At 55.1% G+C, this 22,251-nt stretch overlaps 1 protein-coding gene across 13 annotated transcripts in view; it reads left to right on the top strand.

The window, feature by feature from the left end:
* The window catches only part of PTPRF (protein tyrosine phosphatase receptor type F), a 94,734-nt gene that overhangs the window by 15,728 nt on the left and 56,755 nt on the right, over window positions 1-22,251 (top strand). For all 13 annotated transcript variants that reach the window (XM_017881905.1, XM_017881915.1, XM_017881911.1 and 10 more), the window contains 2 exons: window positions 7,381-7,526; window positions 7,690-7,831. In XM_017881905.1, coding sequence (XP_017737394.1) covers window positions 7,381-7,526; window positions 7,690-7,831 — 288 coding nt within the window. The remainder of the gene's footprint in view (window positions 1-7,380; window positions 7,527-7,689; window positions 7,832-22,251) is intronic.

Here is a 22,251-nt window from a genome sequence, read left to right as displayed (position 1 = left end):
GTATCTCCAGGCTTGCTTGGAACCTGCAGGGGCAGGTTGGAGTAGAAAGCCCTATCAGGTGTGACCCCCGTGGTTGGCAGGAAAGTGAAGGCTTGTCCAGGTGTGGTCAGCAGCTCTTGGACACTGAAGTACTGCCCTTGCCCTCCCCGCTGACCCAACCCCAGGCACTCTGAGGGCCTTCAGACAGGAGCTCTAGGGCAGGGGAAGGATGGCCCAGCTGGGCTTCAACAGATAATACATTCTGGGAGAAGAGCTGCCCTCCTACTGCCTCAGACCCAACGCACTCCAACCCGTACCCCTCACTCTCATCCCCTAGGCTGCTGTCTTCCCGCGTTCTCTCCCGTGAAAGGCATTACCACCCACCTGGTCACCCAAGTCAGAACCTGGGCCTCCTCCCAGCCTCCTCCCTCCGTGATATCCCACATCTAATCCATCACCAAGCTCCGTTGCTTCTACCTTCTGAATATCTTTGGAATGCATCCACTTCTCTCTCTCCTGCCTTCATCCAAGCCACCCTCGGCTCTTGGGCTTTTGCACGCAGCAGCCTCCTGACGATTTCCCTGCCTCCAGTCTTTTCCTTCCTAATCCATTCTGCATTCCAAAGGTAGAGTCATGTCACAAGGTGAAAACATCATCATGTCCCTCTTCAGTTTAGAATCCTTCAGTCTGTCCTGCCCCCAGGCCCCCAGGGTTGTAACCCTTCTCTAGGCCCTGCATTATCAAGCTTCTATCCACCTCGTCCCTTGCTGTCCCCCCACCCACCCCACTCACCCACCATGCTGACTTCTTTTAGTGGCTCACCAATTCCCAGTAGGAATTGGTAGGGGCAAGGCGGAACAGTTTTTAAAGCAAAGTCAAGAACCTCCATGCTGGTTCCTTAGGAACCAAAGCCCAAAGACCAGGTCTTGAAGGTAGAAAGCAGCTGAAGAAGCTGAAATCCTGCCTTATCCAGGTAGGGAGTTCGGGGGACTCAGGCCTTCTCCCAGGCAGAGAGCCATGGGGCAGGAGCCTGGGCTCGGGGTCATGGTGACTGAGCCCCAGGAGCCAGGGTCTGTCCTCCGGGCCTGTCTTACACTGCACACACTTATGGATCTCTCCCTGCACTGAGGCCAGTCTCGGGCTGAGTTTGGGCAACTACTAGCCAGGGGCAAGTGGCCATACATGGACAGGGCCACTGCAGAAGGTAGGGTAGGCCCCCCAGAGAATTGATGGCTGGGGCAGTGAAGCGCGGAGCGGACAAATGTGTTTCAATAGGCCTCTTAACGAGACAAATGAATGGGGGCCCTGGCCTCTGAGGGGAGTGGAGGGAAGCGGGTGGAGAAGCAGCTGCCAAGAGTTAGCCCAGAGGCCCCAGCGTCAGTGCCACACATGCAGCTCCAGTGGAGATTTGGGCACACATTGGGGTAGGATCTGCCACAGCGCAGCTTCCCCAGCCATGCTTCGTGGCTTCTCAGGAGGGGAGGTTGTGGGACCAGAGGTGTCCTGAGCCAGGGCAGAGTTTTTTGCTGATCTCAAGTGCGTGTCACGTGCCTGCCTTCAGGCAGGACCTGTAGTGTGGAGGCACAGGCTTGTGAGCAGTGACCACAGGGTGTGCTGGGTGGGTGGCACTGACACAGGCCATGGTGGAAGCATCTTGGGAAGGGAGTTGGGAGGCTTCCTGGAAGAGGGGAGCCCTGAAGGGTGAATGGACATTTGCTAATGGGGGCGTATTGCATAATGAGGTGGGGTTGGGGGGAAGAAGCAGGAATGTGGCTGGGCTTCTCTGTGGAACTCATGGGAGAGCCACAGTGAGAACCTGACAGCATGGGACAGAGGTGGGGTCCCAGGGCCAGGTGGGAGTGAGACCCTGGTTATGGCCCATTTACCCAGAATCCTAGGAGCCCAGAGCAGGATGCGTGCTGGGTGGAGGGGTGGGTGGTGGGTGGGTAGACAGAGGTGGGCAGAGGCTGAGGAGCTGGGAGTGTGTCTGTTGTGTCATTTCCCTCCTCCCCAGAGCCTGTGCAGCACACAGGGTCTGTTGTCATGCTCTCCCCCTTGTTCTATGGGTGGCCTAGCTAGACTCTGCTCCCTGTGGGACTTCCCACAGGTTCCGTTGCTTTCTCTCTCTCGGCCTGTTTTCCTATTGCACAATGCGGATGATCACTCCTACCTGGAAAGGTTAACTGAGGTCACGTGGACGAGGCGCCTGGAACCTAGTATGTATTCCCCTTATCTGAGGCCATGACCTGGGGCTCTTGCTGTGTCCCTGGGAACCAGGCTTGTCTCTGAGTGGGCTCCAGGAGCAGTCAGAGGAGCTCACTGAGTCCCCGCCTAAGCTGCTCAGAGCCAGGAAGATCTGCCTCTCCAGAAGCTCCCTGCCCTGCCCTTGCTGGCCCTCACAGCCCTGCCTCCGTGTTCCCTTTGTGTACATGTGTATGTGTACTCCATGGGAAAGGCACAATATAGCAGTCAGTTTCTATAGAAGAGCCTTGATGGTGGCCCAGTTTGACTGTCCCTGGGGCTGGACCCCTACAACCTCCCTGGGAGGTGGTTGCAGCCTCCCTTCTCCAGCCACTTCCACTTACTCCTTTCTTAGGCCACTTCCTCCCACCCTGCATGGGTTTGGTGGCCCGAGAACGTTGCCGTGCATATCCCGGGACCTGAGCTGAAAGGGCTGTGCGGCCCGCGACCACTGTGTGTGTCGGGGAGGGGGCATGCTCTCGTGGGGCGTCAGGCCAGGTGGCAGTGGGTAACTGGCAGAAAGGCCCTCCTGGTGTGTTCTGGTGGCACCCTGTTGACGCAGTCTCAGAAGTTGTGTTCAGATCTCCCTGAACACCAGCTGTGGGTCAGGCACTGGGCAGAGTAGTCAGAGTAGCTTGGTTTGCTGCCTGCCTGGGGACCTGACACTGTGGGATCTGGTCAGTGCTGGGATGGGAAGCCCCGGGCCCCTGAGGCCATGGGACACAGCAGGCTCCTACAGCAGCTTGGTCAGGTGGGACATGAGAGAGGGGCTGGGCTGGGCACGCTCAAAGGCAGGGAGGAGCCCGAGGACCTGGCCTGTCAGGGTAGCCTGGGTGGTGGGTCCAAGCTGTGTGCTCTGCACAGTGCGGGGCCTATACTATAGTAGGTGATCAAAAAATATGTGTTGAAAAAGTAAAGAAGCCGAGTGTGGTGGCTCACGCCGGTAATCCCAACACTTTGGGAGACCAAGGCAGGTGGATTGCCAGAGCTCAGGAGTTTGAGACCAGCCTGGGCAACATGGTGAAACCCTGTCTGTACCAAAAATACAAAAAATTAGCCAGGCATGGTGGTGTGCACCTGTGGTCCCAGCTACTCGGGAGGCTGAGGTGGGGGCATCGCTTGAGCCCAGGAGATGGAGGCGGAGGTTACAGTGAGCTGATTGTGCCACTGCACTCCAACCTGGGTGACAAAGTGAGACCCCCCCTTCAAAAAAAAAAAAAAGACTAAAGAAAGGTGAGCCTGAGAGCTTAGGAGGACCACATTTCAGAGGGGAGTGGAGAGAGGAACGTCAGGCCTGTTGGTAGCTGAGGAGAAGTGTGGTTAGATCTGAGCTCCCCGAACATTCTCTGCTGAACGAAAGGGGCAACGCCTTGTCTCCGGTGCTGTGTCCTGCGGGTGGAGGTGGATTGGAGGGAAGCGGAGGGCGAGGCCTGGTTGAGGGGCGGGGCCTGCCTGTCTGGTCCCCCGGGCTGCACTGGGCCAGCCTGGCCGAGTCTGTTGGGTGGGCGGGCAGGGTGCAGGCTCCTCTCCAGCCTCAAAGGGAGGGGAGTTGTTCTGCCTCCTCGATAGCCCCAGGCCTTGGGCACAGCCCAGCCTCCCAGGGCTCTCGGGCCCTCCTCCTTCCAGGCCGCCGGTGACCCACACCTGGCTCTCCTCCCCGGCGTCTCCTCTCTGCCTCTTTGTTTGGAGCTGAGGCCCCGCCCCGCCCCGCCCCCAGGCCCACTCGCCCGGCCATTCCGGTTCAGCAGGTTCCAGCCCCCGGTTTCTGCCGCTGCAGGTCCCGGCAGGAGCTGGAGGGGCACTTTTTCCCCAGGTTTCTCTCCCCTGGTGCAGCAGGGGCCGCAGTCCTCATCCTCCTCAGTTTCTCAGTTCGGTCCTTCTTTCATTCTCCACTCCTGGGTGCCAGGAACTGGGTCAGACACTGGGACAGGAAACCAAACAGGCATGCTCTCTGCCCTGCCCAGGGTTATGCTCTAGGAGGGGTAGCAGCCATTAATCAAACACCAAAAATGTGGAAAAGTAATAGCCTCACACGTGTGCATAATAAACCGTGAGTGAAAGTTATAAGCTCAGCAGGTAGGTAGTAAGCTAGGAGCAGTGCTGTGGGAGGCAAGGGAGTTACCCTCGAGTTTCAAACCAGGAACTGAGCACATGGGTTGGGGGCAGGGGGACTGGAGAAGGCAGTGATATTCAAATGGAGAGCAGAAGGATGAATGGAAGTTAGAGGGTATGGTGGAGGTTGGCAGAAGCAGCAGCTTATGCAAAGGCCCTGTGGCTGCAGGGAACATGACATTGCTTCTTTAGAGGAGTCAAAGCTGGGACTCTGGGGAGAGCAGCTCTGTCGGACCCGGCGGCTTTGTCTGCCATAATAGGTGTTTTGTTTTGAGAGTGATTCGGGGGCCTTTGGAGGGTTTTGATGGGGCTGGGTGTCGAGGGAGTGTGTCAGCTCACTGTGGACACTAAGTAGAGAACAGACGGGAGGCATGGGGCAAACCTGGAGGCAGGGGCTCCCGCGTGTTAGGCCAGTGGGGTGCCAGTCAAGGGAAGGTGGTATCTGGACTAGGGTGTGGCAGCGCAAATGGAGAACCCTGAGCTGCTCTGTGGAGGGCTTCAAGTGTGGGGGAAGAGTGCGTGGTATGGGGGTTGGGGGACAGGAGACACCCCCAGTGGAGCCTGAGCAGGAGAGTCATGTCTGAAAGGGCCTGTCTGGAAGGAGCAACAGGGGCCAACTTTGCAGACAGCTGCAGTTGGGAGAGCCTGGAGCCTCATTCACATGGCATTCAGGGGAAGGGCAAGCCACGCTGGGGGGTTCTGGACTTTCTGTGGTGTCTCCTTGTCTTTCTGGCTGCTACAGCCTCCCTGAGCTGGCTGCCCAAAACTGCCCTAGGCACTCTAAGAACATAGTCAGTCCCAAGGTCTCCCTCCAGGGAAGGCCATAGGTGAGCTTAGGAGTGAGAAGGCTGGATCAAACCCTAGCTCCACGCCTGCATCCCTCTGACTTGCCAGTCATTTCACCCTCTGAGCCTCTATTTCCCCACCTCTTAAATGGGGATAATAATACTTCCTACCTTATGGGATTGCTGTGAGACTGATAATGTTGATACAAATGATGGCCTCACTCATGGAAGGCCCACCACGTAAAGCGGTTTACAGACATTCCATCTATGACAAAATCCCGTGTCACTGTTTTGGAGACGGGAAAACAGAGGCTCAGAGATGGTGAGTGACTTGCATAATAATTACATAAAACCCCCAGAGCCCCTGGCCCCTGGAGTTCTCAGAAGTTCCTTCCCTGCTGGTACCTGCAGCTGCTACTCCCTACCTCGCTCCCATAGACCCTCTCCTCCTTGGAGACTCTGCCCCATCTGCTGACCCTCCTCTGCTGGATCAACACCTCCCTCTCTGCTGGCTCCCATCAGTATTTAAACATTGCCTTTCATATCTGTCTTCAAGAAAAAAAGAAAAACAAAAATTCACAAACCTCCCTTCCCCCCTCATCCTTTACAGCTGCCGGCTGTATAGTCACCTGTACTTCCCTCTCTCCCTCATCACCTCCCAGTCATTCTTTGGCTGGCTTTGGTCTGGCTTTGGCCCCCCACCCACCACTCCACTGACTGTTCTTGTCAAGGTCCCTGACAGTCTTGCGTGAGCTGTTTTGTACCAGGTGTTTTACAGTCAAACATGCCTGAATTCAGGTCCCAGATGTGCCCTTCATTGGCATGTGACCTTGGACAAGTGACTTGACTCCTCTGAGCCTGTAAACTGGGGATAATAGCAATGAAGGACTAAAGATAAAGAACCTGGTGCAGAGTGGGTCTTGGCAAAGGATTGTGATCATTGCACACATTTCTGTGCCAGGTACCAGGCTGGGCCTGGGCTCCTGGGGACCAAACAGGTGGTCTGAAAGGTCATTTCTCATGGCACTGGCCCTTTTTGGAGCTGTTCATTGGCCTGATTAATAGGAAACGGATCAGCTGTCAAGATTAACAAATTATTGCTACAAGATTGTAGCAAATGGGTTGGGCTTCTCTGGGTTCATGACCCTAGGTGGTGGAATTCTTAGGGATAGGGGCTGCGGGTTGGCCCTGGTATGTGTACTAAGGTGATGAGGGTGTGGCAGTGCCATGTCTGAGGCCCCACCTTTCTTTTTTTTTTTTTTTTTTTTTTTTTGAGTCTCACGCTGTCACCCAGGCTGGAGTGCAGTGGCGCGATCTCTGCTTACTGTAAGCTCTGCCGCCTCCCGGGTTAACACCATTCTCCTGCCTCAGCCTCCCTAGAAGCTGGGACTACAGGCGCCCGCCACCACGCCTGGCTAATTTTTTCGTGTTTTCAGTAGAGACGGGGTTTCACCGTGTTTGCCAGGATGGTCTCGATCTCCTGACCTCGTGATCCGCCCACCTCAGCCTCCCAAAGTGCTGGGATTACAGGCGTGAGCCACCGCGCCTTGCCGAGCCCCCACCTTTCTTTTCCTCCCTCTGCCTCCCTGTGGACACCTTGAGGAGACTGTCAGAAGGCAGTAACCAAGTCAGTGGGGGAGGGATGGGAGAGGCAGATTTACAGGAAAGCATTCACCTGGGAAGACATCCAGAGAGACTTAGGAACTGGACTGTCTAGGCCTTGGGGACTGCTGCTGGTATGTGGGGGCTGGGAGAGAAGGAGAAGTCACGGTTCCTGGCTGGAGACCCGGGGTGGATGGTGGTGCCATCACTGAGATGGAGAGCAGGGGGAGGGACAGCTCTCGGGGAGAGCTGGAGCTCTTCCCAGAAGCTCTCCAGCACGCCTTTTTCCTGGAGCTTGGAATTGATGTGGGGAGGGCAACAGAAGGGTGCAGTAGTAGTGTGAACTCCAGACTCCGAACAGCTGGATTCCGATCTTAGCTCTACCACTTACCAGCTGTGTCATATTGGACAAATCCCTTAACCTCTCTGGGCCTCTAGAAACAGATAATAACAGTTATAGCACCCACCTCATATGCTTAACAGAGTTAACAAATGTTAAGCTCTCTGAACAATGTCTGGCACATACTAAGTGCTGCATAAAGGTGAGGTGTCCGTGTTTTCTTTGTAGGTCTTTCTCTCTGCTCCCATGACTGCCACCTGCCTCACTGGCCATTCCTGTAGTGACTGTGCCATGGTGACTTGGTGTCTCCATCTCTTCCAGGCAAACCTGTCTTCATTAAAGTCCCTGAGGACCAGACTGGGCTGTCAGGAGGGGTAGCCTCCTTCGTGTGCCAAGCCACAGGAGAACCCAAGCCACGCATCACATGGATGAAGAAGGGGAAGAAAGTCAGCTCCCAGCGCTTCGAGGTGCGTCTGTGGTGGGAAGGGGTAGGCAGGGCTGAGGGTCTGCCCACACTCTCTCCTTTGAGTCTCCTTCCCCATGGACCTTTTGGAGGTGGGAGGACAACTGACCCTGAGCAGGCTCCTGTGTCCTGAGTAGGCTGTGACCCCATGTCTGTCCCCTTGACAGGTCATTGAGTTTGATGATGGGGCAGGGTCAGTGCTTCGGATCCAGCCATTGCGGGTGCAGCGAGATGAAGCCATCTATGAGTGTACAGCTACTAACAGCCTGGGTGAGATCAACACTAGTGCCAAGCTCTCAGTGCTCGAAGGTACGTGCTAGGGAGACGTGGCACAGTGGGCTGCCGGGCTGAGGTGTGGGAAGAGCCAGCCAGCCCTGATCCTACCCTGGGCCTATGTGCATTTGGCAGAAAGGAGGACTGGCCACCTTGGGGTTGGTGAAAGTCAGTGGTGGACAGTGATAGTCATTGGATCTGACCTGGATTGTGTGGCTTATGCTGAGGCCAGCCATGTAGGGCATGATGCCTTTGTATTCTACTGCTGAGCTGGGTCGTTGCTTGGGTAGGGTCTGGGGTCTGACTCGAGGTGTGGAGCTGCAGCTGTGTATCCCTTGGGTTACGTGGTTATGGCTGTAGCTGTGGCAGTGAACCTGATTTCCATGTGGAGCCTGGCCGTAGGTGTCAGGTGTGTTTCTTGTTGCCCTTGTGAGCTGAGGGTTGGGGCTGTGTCTGTGGATTTTAGTGTCTTCTCTCACTTGGTGGCTTCTCCATTCATTCACAAGCATTCCCTGGATCACCTTGAAGTCCTCTGAGCATCGAGGAGGAGGGAGCTGTGTCTAAGCCAAGTCTTGAGGACAGGTGGGAGTTGGGGGTGGCGGTTGGCGCTAGGCAGGTGCCCAGGCCCAGAAGCAAGAGAGAATGGAGCTTTCAGAGAGCTCTGAGTAGTTCAATTTGGATTTTCTGGAGGGCAGAGGGGGAGCTAGAGAGCACAGGGAAAAGGGGAAAGCAATTCAGCATGAGTCTGGAGAGGTTTGGAGGGCAGATTACACAGGCTCTGGCTGAGAAATGAACACTCTCCTACGGACATAGGAAGCCACAAACAAGGCGGGGGTGACATGATCAGACCCCAGCCACAACGGATTCATCGGTCTGAATTTGTATTTTCAAAATATAGCATCGATTGTTGCTTTCTTTTTTTTCTTTTTCTGTTCTTTTTTCTTTTTTTTTTTTTTTGAGAAGTAGTCTCACTCTTGTTGCCCAGGCTGGAGTGCAATGGTGCGATCTCAGCTCACTGCAACCTCTGCCTACTGGGTTCAAGTGATTCTCCTGCCTCAGCTCCCAAGTAGCTGGGATTACAGGCATGCACCACCATGCCCGGCTAATTTTGTAGTATTAGTAGAGATGGGGTTTCGAATGTTGGTCAGGCTGGTCTTCAACTCGTGACCTCAGGCGATCCGCCTGCCTCAGCCTCCCAAAGTGCTGGGATTATAGGTGTGAGCCACTGCACCTGGCCAATTGTTGCTTTCTTTTTTTTAAATGTGGTGTCGATACCTGTTCCTTTTTGAAGAATTGAAAAGTATAGAACAGCACAGAGGGATAAATTAAAATGTCTCCTTCTACCTCTACTAATAACATTTGGTTATTTGCTCATGGCCTATTTTCTGTGCATATATATACATATATGTGTGTGTGAACAGAAATGGGACCACATACTGTCTGATGATTTGTAGACTGCTTAAAAATATATATATATATGACTAACATCTTTTTTGCCATTAAATATTCTTCTGTATCATTAATCCTTTTTTTTTTTTTTTTTGAGGCAGAGTCTCGCTCTGGAGTGCATTGGTGCCATCTTGGCTCACTGCAACCTCCGCCTCCTGGGTTCAAGCGATTCTTCTGACTCAGCCTCCCAAGTAGCTGGGACTACAGGCGCACACCACCATGCCCGGCTAATTTTTGTGTTTTTAGTAGAGATGAGGTTTCACCATATTGGTCAGGCTGGTCTTGAACTCCTGACCTCGTGATCCGCCCACCTTGGCCTCCCAAAGAGCTGGGATTACAGGTGTGAGCCACCGTGTCCAGCCTGTATCATTATCCTTAATGGCTATGGGTAAGCTGTCACATGGAAGTACCCTACTTTATTTAGTCATTCCCTTATTGTTGGACACATATGTCATTCTCAGTTTTTTGTTTCTATAAATAAGGTGCCATACACATCGTTGCAGATGGATGTGTTCACCTTCCTGATTATTTCCTTATTCTAGATTCATGGAAGTGGAATTGCTGAGTCAAAGGGCACATGCATTTTTAAGCCTTTCCATATTTCCAGAAGATTGTGTCAGTTCCTACTCCTGCCAAGCAGGGCAGAAGAGTGCCTCTTTCCTGCACATCTTCCCCAGTGTTGGGAATGATCATCAAAAAATTTTTTGCCAAGTTAATAGGCAAAAAGTGGCATCTCAATTTAATTTGCATATCTTTGATTACAAGAACAGCTGAACATCTTTTCACATTGGCCGTGGCTTTATCTGTTCACACCCACATCTCATTCGGTTACTCTTCTTGTTGTTGTTGTTGTTTGATTTTTGGTTTTTTGTTTGTTTGTTTGTTTTTTGAGATGGAGTCTCTGTTGCCAGACTGGAGTGCAGTGGCGATCTCAGCTCACTACAACCTCTGCCTCCTGGGTTCAAGTGATTCTCCTGCCTCAGCCTCTCCAGTAGCTGGGACTACAGATCCACCACGCCCAGCTAATGTTTGTATTTTTTGTAGAGATGGGGTTTCACCATGTTGGCCAGGCTGGTCTCGAACTCCTGACCTCGTGATCCACCCACCACGGCCTCCCAAAGTGTTGGGCTTACAGGAGCTACCACGCCCAGTGCCAGTTACTCTTTTGCATCTGTGTCTCGTGTGAGTCCATGGGCTCTACAAGCTTAGAGGATCCATGGAGGACAGTGGTTAAGATTCTGTACCACTCACTTCCCATGTGTCTTTGGGTTAGTAACTATGCCTCTGAGCCTCATTTGCTCCATCTGTAAATGAATATAATGCCTACCACCCAAGCTGGTTTGGAAGATTGAATGCTCTGTATGAAACACTTCCCAGGAGTGTGGTGGTGGTTGCTGTGGGGCTGGAAGCTGTACATCTTGAGGCCTCACCATGTGAGCTGAAGGTGGTTGGCCTCCGTGCTGCCTGGCATCATCCGGGTGGTGCAGCCCCACTGCCTACTCCCATGGGGGGACTTACCTGTGCAATAGGAACTCAGAGAACAGGTCCTGGGCCAGCATCACTGATTGCTGAGTGTTCTCAGGCTCCTCCCTGCCACTGCTGACCTCAGTTTTCCCACTTGTGACCTGGGGCAAGTATTTCAACGCTGCCCTGTCTTCCTGTTGGCATCTGTCCTAGCAGGGAGCCATCTGCCCTGCCCTGGCATTTGGTAGGCACCTGAAGGACCAGATGCCCCAGAGGGCTTCTTTTCAGGCTCTCAGATTGGGGAACAGGGCCTCCTTGTTAGTGTTGAAAGAGAAGTCCTTCAAAAGCGCCTAAGCCCCAGGTCCTGTGTCAGGAGCCCTCTTACCTCTGTCACTGCCCTGGGCAACCTTATCTTTTAAAGGGTTGAGGAGGATGGAGGTGGTCTTTCAGGCCTGGGGTGAGGAGAACTGATTCAGACTGACAGCAGGGGCTGGGTGCGGTGGCTCACGCCTGTAATCCCAGCACTTTGGGAGGCAGAGGCCTGCACATCACTTGAGGTCAGGAGTTCGAGACCAGCCTGGCCAACATGGCAAAACCCCATCTCTACCAAAAAATACAAAATTAACTGGGCGTGGTGGTGCACATCTGTAGTCCAGCTACTTGGGAGGCTGAGGCAGGAGAATTGCTTGAACCCAGGAGGAGGAGGTTGCAGTGAGCTGAGATTGCACCACTGCTCTCCAGCCTGGGCGACGGGAGACGCTATCTCAAAAAAAAAAAAAAGGGACTGGCAAGAGGTGTCTCTGTTTGGTTTCTTTACCGGGGCGGGCAGTATGTGTTTGTGCTTCTGGGGTGTGAGACGTGTCTGATGAGGCTGGGGAGAGGGTGGTGCAAGTACCCAGACCCTGTCCATGTTCCAGGGAAGGGTGTGGAGCTGTGGGCCTGAGTGAGCCCCTCCTGCTTCTGAAACACAGCACCAGGAAGACAAAATGCTGACTTATCCTGTTGGTCTGTGTAACCTTGACCAGCATTGGGCTTGACAGAAAGGCGTGCTGGGGGAGAGCCAGAGAGTGAATACCCGCCCCCCGCCCCGCCTCACCCTACCCCTCCCCAAGCTGGGTGCCTGCAGGAACTGAGTGAAAGGATGGCTAGACTGGAACTCTGGGGTGGGGCCGGCAGGAGCCAGGGCCATTCGTGGGAAGCCACCACAGGGTCCAAGGAGGGCTGGGGAGGGGATGGAGCTGGTTCGGATCTGAGAAGTAAGAGTCCAGCCCCCTTCCTGAGTTGCATACAGCTCCGCCTGTGAGCTGGGCTCCTTGGAGAGTGGCTGAGGGCTGTCTGGAGTGAAATGGCTCAGGTGAAGATCAATGTGCCCCCAAAAAGGAGTCCAGGCCTACAGTCTATTCTGTGGCCTCTGCCTTTGCCTCATGTCACACCAGGCCCAACTGCTCTGGCTCCAGGGCCACTCCCACCACAGCCTGTGGGAGTGCCCCCCACTTATCCCCCATAGCCGTGCCCTTTGCACCCCGCTTCTGAGCAGGATTGTCATTCCCAGTGTGGCCTCCCCTCGACACCCCTGCCAGGGCTGCATATGAGGTGGGGGTGCCCGGCACAAGCTGGCCGGGGTGAGCCCGTCCTGGCTGTGATGAGCGTGGGGCCTGCCGCCCAGCGTTCCTGTCTGAGTGGTAATTGAAGCCATTAGCGCGCCAGCCTCTCCCTCGCCGGGTAATGGCAGGAAAAGCTCTTCTCGCTCCGCACTCTTGAGGCGGCGGCTGAATCACTCCCCCTCCAACCCGCCCGCCCGCTGCCGCCACTGAGACAGGGAATCTGACATTTTCCCTCACCAGGGAGGGGGAGCCCTGGGGGAGGGGAGGGAGGCAGGCCTGGATTCCTGGCCTTTCCCCCCAGGAGGATGGGGGGCAATGAAGGTCTTGGAGCTCAGTCTGTAAGTCATGGATTCACCTGGGGCCACGGGTTTCAGGCCTGGAAGGACTGGCTGGGAAAGCCCAGGAGGCCGCCAGACATTTAGTGGTGTGGGGAGGGCACTGATGACTTTGGGTAGGTTCTGGGAGGGACAAGGAGGCGGGGAGAAGAAAGAGACTGTGGAGGAGAGATGAGCTGTTTTGGACTTGTCCTGGGGGGGGCCTAGCTCCAAGGTAGCTAGTTTGTCTTGGGGTCTGAGTACAGGTAGCATTGTTTGTCTTGGGTTCATTGATAGGGCAGATAACTTGCACTCTTTGTGTGGTGTGTGTGCCCTGTGTTCCATGATTAAGGCAGTGTGTGTGTGAAGTGTGTGGTGCAGTGTATACAGCAGGGGTGCTGCCTTGCAAGCTGTGTGCACAGAACGGGGTGTGCAGTAGTCGGTGCACATGTGAGCTTCAGGCAGTGGGGAAGGGGCAGTGTGTGCAGGAGGTACTGCATGCCTTATGGGCAGTGTGTGCAGCACACAGTGCTTGTGTGCATCAGGCAGTGCGTGGGTGTGGTATGTAAGCAGGTAGTGAGTACCTTATGGGCTATGTGTATACAAGGGATATGCATCAGGCGGTGGAGGCAGTAGGCAGTGTGTGTGTTTGTGTGTATCAGGCAGTATATGCGTGCAGTGTGCTGTGCGGCAGGCTACCTGTGTTTATATCAGGCAGTGTATGCGTGTTTATGTGCAGCAAGGGTGTGCAACAGGTGTTGTGCAGTAGGCTGTGTTTGTGCAGCAGGCAGTGTGTGGGTATACAGCAGGTGGTGTGCAGCAGGCTGTGTGTATCACACTGTGTGTGTGTGTACAGCAGGTGGTGTGCAGCAGGCAGTGTGTGTGTGTACAGCAGGTGGTGTGCAGCAGGCTGTGTGTATCACGCTCTGTGTGTGTGTACAGCAGGTGGTGTGCAGCAGGCTGTGTGTATCACGCTCTGTGTGTGTGTATAGCAGGTGGTGTGCAGCAGGCAGTGTGTGTGTATGTATCAGGCAGTATGTGGTGTGTGTTTATGTGCAGCATGCAGCGAGTAGTTTGGTGCACAGCAGGTGGTGTGCAGCAGGCTGTGTGTATGTATCAGGCTCTGTGTGTGTGTGTACAGCAGGTGGTGTGCAGCAGGCAGTGTCTTTATCAGGCAGTGTGTGGTGTGTGTGTGCGTGTTTATGTGCAGCGAGTAGTTTGTGGGGTGTGCAGCAGGTGGTGTGCAGCAGGCGGTATATTTATGTGTGTGTGTCCAGCAAGTGGTGTGTAGCAGGCTGTGTGTGTGTGTGTGTGTGCGTGCAGTGGGTAGTTTGCGGGAGTGTACAGCAAGCAGTGTGCATGGCATGTACATCAGGTGATGTGCAGCAGGCAGTGTGTGTGTGTGCGTGTGTGTACAATAGGTGGTATGCAGTGGGCAGTGCGTGTGTGTGCATGCAGCAGGCTGTGTGGTGTGTACAGCAGGTGGTGTGCAGCAGGCTATGTGTGTATACATCAGGCAGTGTATGTGTGTGCAGCAGGCTGTGTGTGTGTGTACATGCGCAACAGGCAGTATATTTGTGCAGCAGGCCACGTGTGTGGTGTGTACAGCAGGTGGTGTGTACAGCAGGTGGTGTGCAGCAGACTGTGTGCTTGTACATGCAGCACATAGTGTATGTGTGTGGATGTCAATGCTTGTGCATGTCTGTGGTGTGTACAGCAGGTGGTGTACAGCAGACTGTGTGCCTGTACATGCAGCACATAGTGTATGTGTGGATGTCAGACAATGTGCATGTGTGTGGTGTGTACAGCAGGTGGTGTGCAGCAGGCAGTGTGTGTGCCATGTGGATAGCAGGTGACATGCAGCAGGCTGTGTGTATAGGTGTGCCTCGGGCAGCGTGGGGGGTGGGAGTGAACAGCAGGTGGTGTGTGCCTTACAAGCTGTGTGGGCAGCAGCAGGAGTGGGCAGCAGGCAGCCTGAACTGAAGTGTGGTGGGGTCAGTCTGGCACTGGCAGGAGGTCAGAGATGCTGTGTCTGGGCTCGTTGTCTCTGGGACCCTGCAGGATCCCTGTTTGGACCTGTTGGTCAGCCAGGAAGCTGGACAGAGTTGGATGTGGCCAGAATGGTCTGGCTGAGCTGTTCTCAGCACCTGCGGTGGTCCCTCAGCATCTCCTCTGTAGCCAGGCGAGGAGGTGGGGTGCACCAGATAGGGATCCTGCCCAGGCCTGCCTGCAGGAGGTCTTGGGACACTTCCTCTCCCTCTCCTACCCCACCAAGCCCATAATCCCTTCTGTCTGTTCCCACCTGGCCTCAGTGTGCCCACCGGCCAGGACCATACCACATATGCCATGCGGGCCAGGGAATCCAGGTATCTGGATGGAGTGCCTGGTGTTGCCAACCTTGGAGCAGGCTCTGGGGAAGGGCTGTCAGGCACATGAAGTAGTGACCAGGGTGGAGGCAAATCAGTGCTGTACTGAGCTTGGACCTCTGGGTTCTGCAGGAGCTCTAACCTGGCTGGCTTTGGGGCTCGGAGGATGATGAAGGACCTCTTAAAATACCCCCTGACCACTCCCCAGCCCAGTCCTTTGGGAAACAGCTCTGGAGACAGAGGGCCAATGACAGACGTTTGACCCTGTCCTGAGGTATCCTGGGCTGGGCTGGAACTGGAGCAGAGCTGGCGAGGGAGCTTACATTTGCAAGATGGGTGCATGTGTGTTTCCTCAAGGAGTCTCTCTCCCTGCTGCACCTCCTGCCCTGCTCCAAACCTGTATATTCCTCCCACCCATGGTGGAATGACTTGGCCCAGGCCTGACTTTGATGGCTGGGGAGTTTGGGTAAAGGGCTATTGCAGGCACAAGATGGCTTCCCAAGTGGCAAGATGTGATCCCTTTCTATTGTCTACATGTGTGTCTGGGGTAACAGTCTGCTTTGGCAGAAGCTGGGCCTGTCACCTACCTGATTGCCAGCACAGAGGATGTAGAAATGGCCCCAGAACCTGGAACCCAAGCCAGCTTCTACCCCTCCCTTAGCAACTGAGGCATGACCTATATACCCCTGGTCCAGCTGCTGTGGTCCTCTGTGACCTGTCCTTCCACCCCCATGACCATAGTAGATTTCAGATCCACGCAGACATGAGGTTCTACAACCATTTCCTGGAGGTTCTAGACCCCAGGCATGGGGATGGGAGAGGTATTAAGTAAGTAGGCACTGCCGGGAGGGCCTTAAAGGTCAGACCCTGGGTTTCTTGGTACCTGGACTCTCCTGTTTTTATTAACTGTGATCTGCCTTCAAGTGCCCAAGTGGACTCCCTTCTGAATGGGTGCTCCTGTTTAGGAGGTGGTACCCCTGCCTCTTCTGTTAGCCGTGGACACTGGGCACTTCCCCTGTGCCCAGCCTGACCCCCTGTCCCTATAGTCATGGGTACTTGCAAGGCCTACTGTGCGTGTTCCCTAGCCTCATGACCACAGTGGAGCCAGTGGCTCTGGGAACAGGCTCACCAAGATGGAGGTTCAAATGCCCAAATGCCCTGTGCGTGCACGTTCTCCATCCTTGGTAAGGTGCTCCCTCCCACTGGTTTGCTTGCTGGGGAGAGAGGACTTTTTTTTTTTTTTTTTTTTTTAAGATGGTGTCTCACTCTGTCGCCCAGACTCTGGAGTGCAGTGGCACAATCTCAGCTCACTGCAACCTCTGCCTCCCGGGTTCAGACGATTCTTCTGCCTCAGCCTTCCGAGCACCTGGAACTACCGGCATGCGCCACCACACCTGGCTGATTTTTTATTATTTTTAGTAGAGATGGGGTTTCACCGTGTTAGCCAGGATGGTCTCGATCTCCTGACCTTGTGATCCACCCACCTCAGCCTCCCAAAGTGCTGAGATTATAGGCGTGAGCCACCGCACCTGGCCCTGAGAGGACTTTTTTTTTTGAGATGGAGTCTCGCTCTGTCACCCAGGCTGGAGTGCAGTGGCGTGATCGCGGCTCACTGCAACCTCCGCCTCCTGGGTTCAAGTGATTCTCATGTCTCAGCCTCTCAAATAGCTTGGGATTACAGGCATGCGCCACCACGCCCGGCTAATTTTTTGTATTCTTAGTAGAGATGGGGTTTCACGAAACATGTTGGCCAGGCTGGTCTTGAACTCCTGACCTCAAGTGATTCGCCCGTTTTGGCCTCCCAGAGTGCTGGGATTACAAGCATGAGGCACCGCTCCTGGCCAAATTTTAATCAGAGGAATGACATGATTAAACTTAAGCTTCAGAAAGGTCTGTGTGGGTGCATAGTTGGGGCTGGAAGGAAACCAATGACAGGTTGTTGCAGTCCAGGTGAGAGATGGCATTGGTGCAAATCTGGGTATGGGTAGGGGAAGATAGGGGAATAGATCACTAGAAGGTTAGAAAGAGGCTGGGCACAGTGGCTCATGCCTATAATCTCAGCACTTTGGATGGCCAAGGTGGGCAGATCACTTGAGGTCAGGAGTTCCAAGACCAGCCTGGCCAACATGGTGAAACCCCGTCTCTACTAAAACTGTAAAAATTAGCTTGGTGTGGTGGCGGGAGCCTGTAATCCCAGCTACTCTGGAGGCTGAGGCATAAGAATTGCTTGAACCTGGGAGGCAGAGGTTGCAGTGAGATGAGATGGCACCACTACACTCCAGCCTATGCGACCAAGCAAGACTCCATCTCAAAAAAAAAAAAAAAAAAAAAAAAAGAAGATTAAAAAGAGTAGAGGCCTGCCTGGCTACCTGTAGGATTGGGGAGGTGCAAGGCTCCACGTTCCTGGCTCTGGGGCTGGGTAGGTGGGGGTGCCATTTCTAAGATTCATGTACTGGAGGAGGACCAGGTTTGAGGAGGCAAGTTGGTGAGTCCAGTTAGAAATCTGTTGAGCCAGGTATGCGCAGGCATCCAGGGGAGGTGTCAAAGAGGCCTCATACACATTTGCCTGGCACTCCAGGGGACACGGAATTGGAATCTTGCTGGCTGAGAAATAGCAAATCTCAGGGAGCCAGAGCCAGGACAGAAGGAGCCCCAGGAACTGAATCTTCGTGTTCGGAGGAGGTTCCTGAGAGACTGGAGGGAAACCAGGACTGTGTGAGGCCAAGAAGATCAAGAGAAAAAAGTGTGTGAAGGAGGAGTGGTCAGCAGGGCCGGTGCTGCTGAGAGGCCCAGCATGTGTCCTTAGCAGTTAGTTCGGTGGAGCCATTGTTGGCCTTGGTGTCGGGAGACAGCAGGGTGCAGCTGGTCCACAAGGCTGAGAAGTGAAAGGGAGGCTATCAGTCTAGAGTGATTGGAAGTAGGGCCTGAACCTAGGGAGTGAATGGATGACAAGAGTCTCCCTGGAGTAGGACTGAGGTTGGGGAGCCACTGAAGGAGAGTCCAGTGTGGACCAGAGTCTGGAGCTGCAGTGTGGGTTGGGTGTATGCGCAGGGGATGGCCCCTGGGTTCATGTGGTGGGGAGGCCTCAACCCGGTTAAGTAGGGTGATGTGGGGTGCCAGGGAAACCCGAGGAAGGGGGGATAGGACTGGGAGGGGGAGGCCGCGCCTGCCAACAGGCCCCAAACAGCTCAGATTGAAAAACAAAACAGGCTTTTAAGATGCCAAGTTTGATGAAATCCGAGTGCTGGAAGAGGTGGGAGTTTGCTCTTGGAAAAACAGCTGAAAATCGAGACTCAAAGCTGCGAAGGGAGATGGGCCCAAGGCTCCCCAGGCCCCCCTTACTGCCTGGAAGCCTGGGGGGTGGGGCTGGGCTCTCTGGGAGAGTGTGGGAGCATGCAGATCTGGCAGCCTTCGACTTTTGCGGGGCATCTGGCCCTGGCCCTGCTGAGGATGGAGCTGCTGGAGGTGGCCTTGGCTTCTGTGAAGAAGCTGGAGGGCAGGGGGAGCCAGCACTCTTCCCACCTATGAGGTTCCTTCATGTGTCTCATCCCTGCATGTGTCTCCAGGCGCATGTGTCTTGGCATAGGTGCGTTTGGCTCTGCATGTCTCCACATGTGTGTTTGCGTGTCTCTGTGTGCACCGCCTCTGGATCTGCTTGCATGTGTCTGTTTCCACAGGTGCTTGTCACTGCAGGTGCCCCTCCACATGCACATGTAGGTTTCTATTTTTACACCTGTCTGTTTCTCCATTTATATTTCTGTGGGTTCCTGGCTGTGCATGTTTCTACGGTGTCTGTGTGTTGAGAGGCAGGGTGAGTCCAGGCCCAACACTCAAGCTTAGGGGAGGCGGTCAGGCTCACAGACGGTACCACCCCAGGGAGCCTGTGTCTGTGTGTGGGGGTGTGTGCCTGCGTTTGCACGGAGACGCCACGAAGCTGGGTAAACACGGGTGAGAAGGTCATACTGACAGACGGTGCTGCCTGCCCCGGGACCCTGCAAGGCGTCTCCATCTGTCAGCTTCCCTGGTGCAGCCCCTCCCTCTGGCCCAGAGACTCCCCCTCAGGCGTCCAAGGCTGAGCTGGACAAAGAGACCTGTGTGTACTTTGTAGGGGGCCTCAGCAGCCTCCACCCCCATCTTAGGCTCATCTGTCAGGACCCCAACACATGCCCCAGCTCCCACTAGACTCGCTTTGGTACTGTCATCTCACCACCCTCCCCGCCAACAGCCTTTACAAAGGCAGTTTTCCCCTCCTCCCTGGAAAGCTTTCTGCCTCCCATGCTCATGTGTTTCCTGTTCTTGAATCTCCCTCCTCCAGGAAGCCACCAAGATAGCAAGTGAGCTGTGGAGTCAAACCGATCAGCTCCAACACTGCTGTGGGAGGTTAGCCAAGCTCTCACCCACTTCTGAACCTTAGATTCCCACCATCGACCCCCGACCCTCCCCCCGCAAGGGTTTGTCATCGTCTTCTGCCCATGGGGCAACCAAACCTCTTCACAGAAGGGGACAGGTCTCATTGCTGCAGTGGCTAAAGGCCAGCTCTGTTAGGTGCAGGAGGCATTCACACACACGTGCACACTCCCCACCTTGCACACAGATCTGCGCGAGCCGGGGAGACCCTAGGGAATGTGTGTGCATGCTGCCTATGCATGCAGGTATAATCTGCAAATGGTGTGGGGAGACGGGCTCCTGCGTACCTCTGCAGGCCCCTAAAGTCCCCATGGGCTTCTCCTTCCATCCAGGGGACCCTCTTATCAGGCGATGGCCTGAGATGCGTAGTGCGGACGCCCCCGGCGCTGAGGCTGCGGAGGCAGATGGCTCCTCCCCGCACTGTGCCGGGTACCCGGTTGCGGGTAGAGGGAAGGGCCGCGTCGGTGAAGCAGGAAAGCCTAGTGGGTGGATTCCCTGGAGCTGGGGAGCCGGGGCCTGGGAAGGGGGGCAGAGGCTCCACCCAGGCGGGGGCGGGAAGGGCGGTGCCGGGGCGGACAGCGGACGAGCGCGCCTGCACGGACTCGGGCACACGCAGCCCTTCAGCCGAGGCACCCGCCGCTCCGCCGTCGCCATGGCTACCGGCTGGTCTGGAGCGGGGAGGGGCCCTTCCTCCCCTCCGCGCCAACAGGATGCGATTTGAGGGACTCGGCGTGACTGGTGCATCCCGGGGTTGGAACGTGGGTGCGTGCCTGCAAGTGTCCACACGTGGGGGACCCTGGGGTTCGCTTTGCGGTAAACACAAACGCCGCGGCGCTGTGGCGCTGTGCGGGACTCTGCAGTGGAGCCGAGCCGAGGCGTGGTGTGGGGGAGGGCTGCCAGGCCCCTCACTCTCAGGGTGTTCATGCCTAGAGTGCTGGAGCTGGGGGCCTACCACCCGGTCTCCTCCCAGCCCCACCTCCGATTTAGCTATGTGACCTTGGGCAGGTGTTTAGATGTCTAGATCTCTCTAAGCCCCTGGTTGCCTATATACCTCATAAGGGTTTGGTAAAGATTTAAGTCATTTTGTAAAGCATTTTAACGTAGTACCTGGAACCTAGTAAATGCTCCATAGATCTTACTGTCCCTCATACCTGGGTCTCAGTGTTCCCAGTTGTTGATGGGTTTAGAGTGATCATGTGACATCAGCTGAGGAGTTGCCCAGGTCCTCAACCTGAGTGTTGAGGCTGCAGTAGACCCAGCTCCTGCGGGTGCCTGTGAGGGAAGGTGGTAACTGTGCCAGTAGGGCTGGTAGGTCAGTTTACACCAGGATGCCCAGTGGCTCAGCCGGGCCAGGCGCATGGTGGGCATCAGGAAGGGGCTGCTGTACTTGGGTGAATTGAATGTTCAGATGCGCCTGGATGGGAGAGAAGGAAGAGGCAGCAGTGAGTTGCTCCTGAGGGGCTGGAGCCCTCCTGTAAGACCCACTTCCCTTCCCAGGTGGCAGAGTGGCAGCTTTCTGCATGCTGCCTGGAAACCTAGTTGGCACAGGGGACTGGCTTTTGAGTCCTGCTGTTTTATGGACAGCTCTCCACACATTCTGGTTTTAGGCTCTGGGCAGTGCCTGAGGGATGATCTGAGCCAAGGACAGAGCCACTGAGGGCGTGATAATTGAGGGAGGAAAATTAATTGTCCTTAATTTGGCATAAATCCCAAAGACCTTCCCCGTGTAAAGAATTCAGAGTAGATTGCAAGACACGAGGCTGCACACATTTGTACTTCCCTTCCCTTCCCTGTCTGCGGGTGGAGATGAAGGCCACCTGACTCCTGGGCCCTGACTCTGGCAGGCTGTGGCCATGTCCTCCCCATGAACTGAGCAGGTAGGAATGAGGTCTTGGAAGAACTAGACTGGTGCTCTGGAGGGCACCTAGGATGGCACCGTGAGTGTCCCCAGGTATTGGGGAGGTGAACCCTGCACCTCTGGTCCCCCTCAGGCCTTCCTATGGAAGCAAGCAGCAGCTGGGCCAAAGGAGGTTGATCTCCTGCCTGGGGCATCTCAGTCCTCTTCATTTCTGTCCTCCTTCCCTTCTCTTGCCACTACTGAACATTTTACTTTTAAAAATCAAAGCTGAAAGGGCGCTGTGGGATCATTACAGCCAAGGAGACACTGGGTTTATATCCAGAACTTCTAGGGCTGCAGGTGGGGAAACGTGCAGCCAGGTCCCAGGAAAGGGTGGGGTGGCAAGGCCGTCCTGGGAATCCTGCTGCTCCCTAGCCTGAGACCTCTGCTCCTCATGGGCCACAGTCACTTTGGGATGCCCCTGGCAACTGGAGCCTTGGGAGGCGTCCCCTGGGGTCTGGCAGCAGATATATAGGTATCTTGCTTCTGCCTGTTGGGGGTCCTCCAACTCCCTCTTCTACCCCCCTCCCAATTGCTCCCCCCGGGTCTCCAAGAGGCTCCAGGGCGAGCTGGTTTCTGCCAGCCTTTACCTTCACGTCTGAGGGTGCCATGTGCCTTTACTCTGGCATAGAAGCCTGACTTCCCTTGGCACATGTTCCCACATACCCATCTTGTGCTGGGCTTGTAGAAGGGAGGTACAGAGTGGTGCTGGTCTCCCCCACCATGAGCCCACCTCCCCCTCTTCCCCAGGAGACAGACAAAGGACACACATTCCCCTTGCCCCACATTGGGTGTGCCTGGCATCCACAATGGGAGAGACGCTCTGCTGAGGCCTTGAAAACGCTTGGTGGTTTGGTCCTAGTGGAAAGGGCCTCTCACCAGCCTAGGAGCTTCTGACTCTAGTCTCAGTACCTGTCTGCCCCAGTGGCTCAGCCCTTACTAGTTACACCAGCTA

The sequence above is a fragment of the Rhinopithecus bieti genome, unplaced genomic scaffold (genome assembly GCF_001698545.2).
Source record: "Rhinopithecus bieti isolate Rb0 unplaced genomic scaffold, ASM169854v2 scaffold_12155, whole genome shotgun sequence".
NCBI lineage: Eukaryota > Metazoa > Chordata > Mammalia > Primates > Cercopithecidae > Rhinopithecus > Rhinopithecus bieti.
The sequence above is the reverse complement of the archived record's forward strand: the minus strand, read 5'-3'. Positions and strand labels throughout refer to the sequence as shown.